Raw genomic sequence first — 10,497 nt, forward strand, 5'->3', positions numbered from 1 at the left:
GTGCAGTGCACAGCCCTTCTATTTTAAATGAGTAGACTTTGGCTATACTAGTTTGTGCCTTTTGTATTAGTCTGATGATTGGAAACAGTCATGTTTTAAGTTCCTTTACCCAGCTAGAGTAGGTGGGACTGAGCAGTACCTCGCTGGCACTGTAGCCTGTTCTTGGATACCTGTGTACTAACGTTGAAGAGGACACTCTAAAATTACCTTGGACATTTAGGGTTAAGGCTGGAGCAAATTCATTTTGTCAGATGCGCTGCCTTCAATAAAATGCAGTTCCCAACAAGCGCTAGCTTTAATCTTGTGTTTTTGTCAAGCATATACAAACTTGCATTTAATTTAGCCGCTGTCCTGCTGCTTGTTGTGCTTATGAAGCATTTTATTGTTGCTGTTGTCATTCTAAATTGATTGGTAAATCTGTACCAAATACTTCCCAGTGATGGAAAAAGAAACATTGAAATGTTAATAACAAAAGAGCCTGAAAGATCCAGATGTTAGCTGGGGAAAAAATGAAAACCAATCAGCCTTGATTAAACCTTTCAGATAAGAATTTGGGAACATCGTATCAGGATAAATTGTGTTTGTTCTAATCACTCTGTCAGCCAAGATTGAAGCTTCTGCCAATAAGAAACTGTTAGGGGCAAACGCATAAAAAAATTACTGGGCTGTGTTAAGGGAAATGTTAGTCTGACTAAAGTGTTAGCGTCAACTCTATAGCTGAGTGATGCATTGAGATTTTGTGCTTGATACAGGCCTGAGAGCCATGTGCTTCACTGTATAATTTTATCCTGGTCTGTGGACAGAGGACTTCTACATCCAGACTTGTAAAGCCACTATTTTCCATCCAGATTATTTTTAGTGTTCTAAAAATAGGTCGCTGACATGAGTACCGAAGTTTCTATCCAGACCATTCTCTCAAAGCCTTTGGGTCACTTACTCAAAAACTGGCTCACAATAAAAAGATTTTTGACCTTAAAGAAGGTCCAAGAATGGGCTGGAATTTAGTTTAACTTGCTCATAGTTTCTGCTTTGGCTTCTTGAATACAACCCATTTTTCTGCTTTTTAGTGAGGAATTACTGCTAGGAAGCTTCCGGCAGAGAGAACAGGTTGGGCCGACCTTACATGAGCAGAAGTTGCTCCTAAACCAGGCGTTTTGGGCTGTTCGCTAACTCGGCTTGCCGCTATTCTTGTTTGGGATCCAGGGGACTGCAAATGTGCCTTACTGCATCTCCTGAACTGTCATGGGACTTTTCCTTAATTAACTGTAAGAAGCCAACATATGGTGCCAGCTGGCCCAGCCTCCTTGCTGACATAGAGCAGGGTTTTAATATGTTAAAGTGAAGGTGGCTGAGAGAGAGAGGTGCAGGTTAAAACACGAGCCAGCAGGGAAGATGGATTTTTTCTTTACAGAATTTAGAAGTGCTTTTCCCCTCTTCCACCCCAAGAAAAGAGAGATCAATTTTTCTACATTCCATAGAACTTGGAACAAAAAGTAGATTATTTTTAGCTTATTCCCTGGGTACTGTGTAGACTTCAGTTTTTGGAGTCACTCTGTTCCTTGCTGTAGCAGATACAGGATTTATACAAGCTCCAGAGGAAAAAAACAGCAAGAAGAAGAAAGAGAGATTTCAGAACAAGTCTCACTCTCTCCTTTCTTCCCCTTTCTTTCTTCACTTACTGCTGGGCTGCTCCTGCATTTTAAAAGTTGCTTTCACTTTGGCTTTTCCTCAGCATGAACTACTTGCTTGGAATATTGTGAACAGAGGAGGGAGAGAGATCAGAGTTAATTTTAAGATGGGGAAATAAGGCAAAGGGAATAAGATCCTGGGAGAAAAAGCAGCAAAGCTGGTCCCTAGATAGCACAAGATGCCAGGCTGTAGCCACAGGATTAAAATATGGAGACAGACACACACACGTTTGTGGGTGAGACACGCAGATGGATAAGCTGAAGATTTCTGGCTTTCAGGAGGAAAGCCACAGCTGAGCTGGCAGCTCCAAGTGAAAGTAATGAGCTCCAAGGGTGAGGTTTGGGAGTGATTAGAGAGAATAAAAATGCCCGTGAGGGGCAGATGGCACTTACGGCAGCAGACTTTTGACAATTTCTAAAGACCCTTGGGCAGCTTCACGTTGTTGTTATCCAAAATGGAGCTGATTTCATTCGTTGGAGATGAGCTCCATCCCAAACACTGGCTTGTCTTTTTTTCCCTGAAACAGAGTCCCAGGTCTAACAGTTGAAGTCCAGATCCAGTCTGTCTGTATCTTGCGGATAGCTTTGCCCCTGAAGCATGTGTGTTTCAGATGCCGAGCATCTTTCCTCTCTATCTTTCTAGCCTTTGAATGGTCAGGCTTTAATTCTCAAGGCAGAGCACAGCGTGACGAGTGTATTTTCTGATCTCTGCAAATGAGTAATAAGCAGGTTCTTCCTTTCAAACTTGCCCATAGGTGTTGGAAGTGGAATCCATTATCCTTACGACCTTCACGTGTTCGTATACATACAAAACAAAAGGACAGTAATCTCAATGGGGATGTTTGGATTTACAGTTAACTAGTATAGAGCTATTTTCCTTAAGTCAACACCCAGGAATAAAACACTCTGTGTACAGACCTTCAACGAACGTACCTGGACTCTGACGTGAGGAAACATGCTGCAGGCATTAATAATGGAGCAGTGTTGACCACAGCCATGGGAATTATAGGCAGTGTGGCATTCATATTCAACCAACAATGTCTCACTTGTGTTTGGTATTTTAATTTGCTCAGGTGGATTTGCAGCTGCAGTTACTACACCTCTCGATGTAGCGAAGACGAGAATTATGTTGGCAAAGGTAAGAATGAAGGAGGCCAGCAGACATGCAGGTGAATGGCTTGGGTAGTTCCAGAATTTCTGTATGGTCATTACAGAATGAAATCCAGCACCTATTAATAATGATTTCTGCTCTTGTCCTTGGAGGCGGGATCAGGTACCGCATGCAGAACTAATGAAATTGTTGTGTTCCTTGCCTTTCATTGCTCTCCTGGTCCTTTCTCAAAGGAGCTGAGAAAGGCCTGTGTTTTTGCTAGACTTCCAGAATCTCACGCGGTGTCTTTAGTAGAAAATCCTCACAGAGTCAGATGCCCAAAGTTAAACTTCCCATCAGGGATTTATTCCTCTGTTTTTTTGATAATGGTTGGGCTTGAGTGTGTGTGTGTGTTTTCTGAGGAGAGCTTGGCAATGGGTTTTCTGTCCTAAAATTTTAAGGCACAGAGATTGTGATGGCTTACATCTGCCAACCAGAGCAGAAGGAAAATTGCTTATAAGATCAGTAAGTTCAGTAAGTAGTTAAATTGCTAATAAGTCTAGTGTTCCCGTCATCATCTTGCTAACCCCAGAGCAGAGCTAAGCAGATACATAGCTAAAAGCCCTTTCCCTGCCCTGAAAAGAGCTGTTGTGTTGGCAAAGGTCAGGCGTCCTGGAGTTTCTTTGGATGGTTTTTATCCTATTGCTCATGTCCCTCAGTACGGGGATGTTTTTTGTTGATGACATGCACCTCCCCAGCTGAGTCACGCACATCTGGGCTCACCATGTTGCTGTGTTGTGTATCTCCCTTTGCTGGGTGTTGTACCTGCTGCAGCCTCTTTGCCTTTGGATAGAGCGGGTGATAAAACTGTAAGACCTGGGTTTCATTTCTGCCTGCTGCTGCGCTGAGCAGCCAGGTCAGTGTGGTAAGGGAATGATGGTGCTCTGGGATGTACTGAGACCATTCAGACAGCGTCTTCATATTAGTCATCTCTCGCTAACTAGATCACACACGTAATTTAATTGTCTCTAGTCCTGCTGTTTTGCTTTCAAGGCAATTTTCACATGCAATGCACTACTTATGTTTTTTTTTTTTGAGTAAATCTCAAGTAAATCCTCTTGCAGTGAGCAGTGAAGTTGCTTGTTGGTGCTTTGAGAGTGTGTTTTTGTTAAATTCTTACTCCAGTGTCAGCTGCTGGACATAGAGCTGAGTGTAGCGCAGAAGGGACTGGATACCCAGTTCTGAACTAACCAGCTCTGTGACCTCGGAGTGATCATTTTCTTCTTCTGTGCCTCAGTTTCCCGTTCTGCCCTTTGCCTTATTCCTGGAAACACCGAGATTTTGCCTGTGCCTGGGGTAAGGAGGTCCTTAGGATGTCTGTAATTGCTGTAAAGTAGCACTAACAGGATGCTCAGTAAATAACTAAATCTCTCTGCTAACAGTTTCCAATCTCTCTCTTTCTGTGGTCCAGGCTGGTTCCAGCAACGCTAGCGGGAATGTTCTGGCGGCCCTTGGTGGCATCTGGAGGACACAAGGCCTGTCGGGGTAAGGACATGCTGCAGACGCACATCTCATGCGTTGTGTCTCTGTGTGTGGGAGAGGACGGGATGGTCTGCTTATATTTAAAACCTGTCATACAGAAAAGGCTTTTAATTGCGGTAGACGTGGCCAGGGAGCAGCTCTCAGGTAGCTAGGAAGCTAGGTCCCTCCAGGGAGGTCTAAGTGTCCTTGCTTTAGCACTGGCTCTGAACAACGTCCAGGGAAGGGCACAGAAATGGGCAGGGACATTATTGGAGATTTATCCATGGTACAATCTCTAAGCTTAGCTCCAGGCTTCAGAGGTGAGGGTGGCTTTGTGTTTAATGGACTTCTCTCCATGAATGTATGCATTTGTGTTTTGTATCCGTTTAAACTTTTGGGCATGCGCATCGTCTTGTGGCAGTGAGTGCCACAGACTGATCTTGAGGTGTGTGAATCACCCCTCCTGAGACATCAGGGTAGGTCACCATAGGAGCCGTATGTCCCTTTTGGACACTCCTTCCTCCTCATGGCAATTTCCTGATGATTTGAGAACACCAGCAAGGTCTTTTCCTTTATATTCACTGTTCTTACTGTGAAGTGTGATGGGAGCTTGTGATGCCAGCATGGTGCTGCCAGCAGGGACAAGCTGAAGCAGAAGGAAAGGAGCCATGTGCTCCCTGACTTGTCCTTTGAGCCTCCCATCAAGTCTGGGCTTGAGCACGCGCCCACTTGGATTTCTCCAGCGAGGCACTTGTTGCAAAAATGTAAGGTTTCTGAGAAAGGCTGGAGTGCAAAGAGTAATTCTGAGCTGCCGCAGAACATCTTTCTGGCTGTTTTCCTCGGGTGACCAGGGTGCAGACACATTCTGGGCTTTCTGCTGACTGGTCAAGGAACTCAGGGGTGATGTCCATCTAGTCTGTTGACTGCCTCGCTTTACCCATTCCTGAGACGGAGAATTGCTTTTCTGATGTTGGAGCAGTGTTGTGAACAAAAAGTCCTCTACTAGCATTTGTAGAACATTTTGAGGTGTTACAGGCGTATAAATTATTACTGATTTTTACAGACACCTGCTTCATTTACGCCACCTTGCCCTCTTAGAGTGTGTGAGTCATACCAGTTATTGGCCACTCGTAGCGAAATATATGTCTTAAACAATTCCTTCAGTCTGTGCTTCCTTTGGTAGGGCTTCCGGCCCACCTGCCCTTGGCCTGAAAGAGGAACGGAGGTTTTTTGGAAGCTTTACTTGGGGCTTTTCACTGTGATTTCTCATAGGTTTTTTTATCCTCTTGATGTGGCCGACACTTTCAGGGTGCCGTTTTAACATTTGTAAACTGTTGCTTGAAGCAGCGTGCACATCGCAGCTTTGCGGGAGATAGTTTTCTCTTAACATCTGATCTCTGCTCGCACGACTAATAAAAGTTCAGTCCTCTTTCTACACATGTGGGAAATAATTCAAAACAAATTGCAGGAAGTTCCTGAACACCGATTCCAGGAAGACGTCCAGCTGTGCCCCCCCGGCAGCACTCAGAGCTCGGTTGTCTCAGGTTCGCGCTTTGACATGATGAGGTGACCTGGCGGTGGATGAGTTTTGGGTCCTACGTGGTTTGGTGGACTCTAGGGCATGTTTTGAAAGGGACTGGGAGAAGTGAGGCCATGTCTGCTGCTGATGGAAGTTGAGCTCTGAAGGGTATGAAGAGGCATGGATTTGGCTGGGGAAACCTCCCCCTTTCCCCAGCCAAGAGCTGAAAATAAGAATGTATGTTTGTGTTCTTTTCGGGGTGTTTTCAGCAGTGCCCGTTTCTAAACAACCCAAAATTAAACTCTGCCTAAAGATAGTGCCCGTGGACTAGGACCAAAGGGATCACAATTCAATAGAAATCAAAACAATAAGCAATCTGGAGAAAAAGTAACATGTAAAGGAGGCCAAGCTGCGTCAGCTGCAAGGAAAAGGAAGAAAGTCTTGGGAAAAATAAACGCAGAGGCTGCCATGCCTGCTGCCAATTATAAATCTATTAATCAAAAACAATAAAAATGTCGGGCTTTTTTGGCCAGTTGCAACATGAAATGATTTATGGCTCCTCTAATAAATCTCATACTTGAAGAGGAGGAATTCTGAGGGCAGAAAGACGCGTTGCTTATTGCCACCTTATTAAAACCAGAGCGCAGGGCTCAGCTTCCTGGTCTGCACCTAGTAAATCCCCCTGCTTCATGCGAAGAAATTTCACGTCCCTTTCTGTCCGGGGAGAGCCAGGCCTGTGGCGGGAGGTAGGATAGGGATGGGATGAGGTGGATCTGTGTGCCCCTTCGCTCCTGCTAGCGGTGTAGACGAGCCATTCACATGAAAGCAGGTATACGTCTTCTCTGACTGCTTTTCATGCAAGGAAGTGGTGGCGTTTGACCTTCACAACTCATTGGTGAGCAAAACAACGGTTATTTAACTGATAAATCTGGTGAGATGGCTTTTCCCAGCTTGTGCATAGATGGGGACAGAGCTAGCAGTTTTGTACCAGGTGTCCTGTTCCTCAGGTGAGCTTCCAGGTTGGGGTGACCATGACATGGTGGGCACTAACCACTGCTCTCCAGAGCCTGCTCTCGCCGATGCGAGTGGTGAAAGCAGCCCCTGTGCCCAGGGCTTGCTGCTTTGCAGAACACAACCTGCCTGCAGGAGTGAGCTCAGTGCAAAGCTGTAGTCAGATAAAAGTGGTGTTTTCTCTCAGCATGGCCACTTCTTTGGTCCAGAGGGTAATACGGAGGTTTTGTGGCTGAGCACCCAGTGCCATTTCCAGCACTGTCCCCTTTCTGCTGTGTCCAGGCACTGCGGTGCCTTTTGGGGGTCCTGGTTAGTATCTATTGAGAAAGAATTTCCTTTGGGTTGCCGAGTTGTCACCCAAAAATGTCACCTGTGCTGCTGGCACCGTGGGACTAGGTATTGCTGGGCTGGGAACCCTGAAACAAAGAGCTGCACCCCAGAAGGCACACACAGGGTTGGGGAGGGCACAGCGTGCGGGTTGAACACCTGCAGCCAGGTCTCGCCCTGGGATTTAAACCTGATTCCTGGATTTGTGACTCCTGCCGAGCGGTTCCTCGCACGGCTGAGGAGAGCACGGTGCGTCTGTACCTGAAAGCCTGCGTTTGGTCTTTGCCAGGCGCTGACATGCGGTGCATTTATTGCAGCTGTGGGTGAAGAGAAGGCGGGGGTGAAGCCCTCCAGCCCGTGATGCTGGATCCGATCGGAAACTGGGAGAGTAGCTTAAGCAAAAGGGAAAACTCAGGCAGGAAGAGCGGAGCGGCAGGTGAAATCTGTACAAACAGGTAGCAAATGCAAGTAGACAGCAGATCTGTGCCCACCAGAGGGGTTTCTGATGGGGCCAAGAGAAAAAAACCAATTTATCTCATGTGCTGATGAGGGCAGGTGTGGCCCAGCAGGGACCAGCAGAGCTGAGCTCTCCGGATTTAGGGCGGCACCGGAGCCATTCGGCTCTGCTTTCCCACAGAAGTGAGCCCGCAGGGGAAGCGGGGATTGGAGAGCCCACGGGTGGCAGGTGGGAAAGGGGGGAGCAGGGCCAGGATTCTTGGAAGTGATGGTTAGTAATAGAGGTTGCCAGGGATGCAGCTTCTGGGTAACTCAGTTATCTGCCCCTGTTTGTGTAATAGCTGTGTCTCGAGTGGGCTGTTCTGTAACGGAGCGTCTGCCCCTGCTGCCTAATTCGGCAGGAGAAGGATGGTGTGCGTTTCAAGAGCGATGCTGCACCGTAGGATTTGCCCTATCAGCGCTCTGTCCATACATGCCTTGTACAAATTACTCTGTTTTAAAGCTGTCATTATGGTAATAGACCCAATTGCTGTCTAGTAAAGCCATAAAATGTTTCCATCTGCCTGTGTGCTCCAGGCTCCTTTGCAAAGCTCATTACAACAAAAACCAGAGTTACTGCAGCCAGAGGTTTCCCCGGCGCAGCGTGAGCAGCCGGGCGCAGGCAGGGAGCACAGGGCTCCTGAGCAGCCCTGGAGGTGTGGGCATCTCCCGAAAGCCCGTTCACACCTGGAATTACACCTCATCCTGCTGTGGGCATGCTCCTAGCGGGGTCTGTGCAGCATTCGGAAAAAGTCGAGGACAGCATCCCCACAGAGCTGAGCCAGAGCATGCTGGGAAGGGCTCCTGCCGTGTGGGCGATAAATCAGTGGGGGAATGCCAGACAGATTCAAGCCTAATGTTTAATCCTTGCTTGCCACGAAGGAAGCCCGTAATCCTCTGGGAGGATACACTGGCCTATCCTGAAGTTGTTAAACCAACTATAAGCTCAGATGTGTCGAGCAATTGGCTTTGCACAAGTTTCCTGTTAACTTCCAAGAACTATTAGGATCAGGCACCTAAAAATCACGGCATCTGAATGTGCAGCCATTCCTGCTCCGTCCCTGCTAGCCCCCCTTGGATGTTACTGGGAATGAGCTGCTGGGGTGAGCAGGGCTGTCCCTGCCGGGGGGAGCTCCCAGCAGAGAGAGGGGGTCCCTCTGCCGAGGCTTCTTGGGGGTGGCGGAGGATGGGACACGTCCCATCTGTCTGCAGCCCTTGTGGGGATGTGTCTGAGCTCCTCTCTCCACAGCGCAGCCTGTAGCCTCCTGCACCTTTGCTTCTGCGCCTGAGGAGCGTGGAGAGGGCTTAAAAATCATCAGGTTTGGGAATACTCTGCTAGGGAAGCCCAGACAGGTTCCTTCAGCGGGTAACGGGGTGGGATTTAACAAACCAACAAATGAGAATTTTTCTTGGCTTTGTTTTCTGAAGCCCTTGCAGCCAGCCATGCAGCATCCACTCATCCTCTGAAACCGCCTTTCCTTCTCCTTCAGCTTGTTCGCAGGTGTTGTCCCACGGATGGCAGCCATCAGCCTGGGAGGCTTCATCTTCCTGGGGACATACGAGAAGACTCGCCAGCTGCTGCTCTGACCCAGCCCGGATGGTCCTGCCGGTGGCTGCCAAAGAGCTGGAGAAGCCGCCGAGCTGGAGGAGGAGTCCGCCCGCGAACGCAGCCTTCCTCCCGCCGCCCCTCGCCGTGCCGAGCAGCTGTTCAGCAGGCTGAGAGCCGCTTTCACTGTTAAAGAAAAGTAAATCCTCCAATAATCCAATTTCCCAAACATGAAATTTTCCTGCATGGAAAGTGAGTGAGGTCACCGTGAGAGTCGTGCCAAAAAAGTAATGTTTGGGGGGTAAACAGCTAATTACGGTGGCTGAGAAAGGCGTTATTAGAACTCCTGCAGGGGAAATGTTTTGCAAACCTCCAGATCGTGGGCTGAGCGGGGAGGCTGAAATAAAGCGAGTTTTCATAATTCAGTGGCACCTGCCTCATAACACAGGGAGGGTTTCTCTGGTCGGGGAAGGGGCCGATAGAGTTACAGCCTGCTGCCCTCCAACAGCACTGAAAGTATTCCAGGTTGGGAGAGCTCTCTGTAAAAGACAATAATACATTTGTTTCTGGTTTGAGCTGTATTTGTGAAAGTTTATATTCCTGTTTATACCTACAGGTGCTCGGCAAGCATTCCTGTGTGGTAGCCAGTGCAGCTTTATTAATTAGACTCACATTTCTTCAGTAAAAGCACGGGCTTGTATTCTTTTACAGCTGTGTTTGTGCAAAGACACACGGCTCTGCCTTCTTTTGGTATTCCTCCCTCAGCGGCTGAAGGAGCGGGAGGCTGGAAATGCTGAAGCCCAGGAGGGAGGCCGGGATGGCAGGGAGAGAGTCCGAGTTCTCCTGCCGATGGACGGCTGGATCCTGAGGGCTCTCCGGGGGCTGCTGGCAGGCACAGCAAACCTCTGCTGTCCCTCTCGCCTTTGGAAACAGAAGCTTTGGTGGCCAAAATGGTGCAGGAATGAGCTTGGTGAAAGGGCTTTATTGAAATTACTCAATTAAAATGGTCACCAGAGTCTGGAAGGGGGGAAATTGGCCAAGTTTACAGCAGAACCTTGCCTAGGCGGTTCTTGGGAGTGTTTGGATGCGGAGGGTGTTTGCGTGGGGACGCGGGGGCAAGGCAAAGCCGAGCTGCTGCAGTGGGCGCCTCCGGCCTGTGCCGAGGGCCCTGGGGCTGCGCCGGGGGCTGAGAGGGGCCGGGTCAGGCGGTGGCGGGTCACATGTTGATGTTGGAGGCTGAGGGACCCCTTGCACATGGGGGTGAGGGGGTGGGTGCTGGGACTCGATGGCAGGTGAGTGC

At 48.4% G+C, this 10,497-nt stretch overlaps 1 protein-coding gene across 5 annotated transcripts in view; it reads left to right on the forward strand.

Moving 5' to 3' along the window:
• Positions 1-9,772, forward strand: part of SLC25A26 (solute carrier family 25 member 26) — a 91,064-nt gene extending 81,292 nt beyond the window's left edge. For 3 of the 5 annotated variants that reach the window (XM_074603399.1, XM_074603400.1, XM_074603401.1), the window contains 3 exons: positions 2,762-2,826; positions 4,250-4,323; positions 9,142-9,772. In XM_074603399.1, coding sequence (XP_074459500.1) covers positions 2,762-2,826; positions 4,250-4,323; positions 9,142-9,238 — 236 coding nt within the window. In that variant the 3' untranslated portion in view covers positions 9,239-9,772. Of the gene's footprint in view, positions 1-2,761; positions 2,827-4,075; positions 4,135-4,249; positions 4,324-9,141 lie in introns of all 5 variants that reach the window. The other 2 variants (XM_074603397.1, XM_074603398.1) reach the window with 1 other exon arrangement.
• The last annotated feature ends 725 nt before the right edge of the window (positions 9,773-10,497 follow it).

Source organism: Larus michahellis, chromosome 10 (genome assembly GCF_964199755.1).
Source record: "Larus michahellis chromosome 10, bLarMic1.1, whole genome shotgun sequence".
In the NCBI taxonomy this organism is placed as follows: Eukaryota; Metazoa; Chordata; class Aves; order Charadriiformes; family Laridae; genus Larus; species Larus michahellis.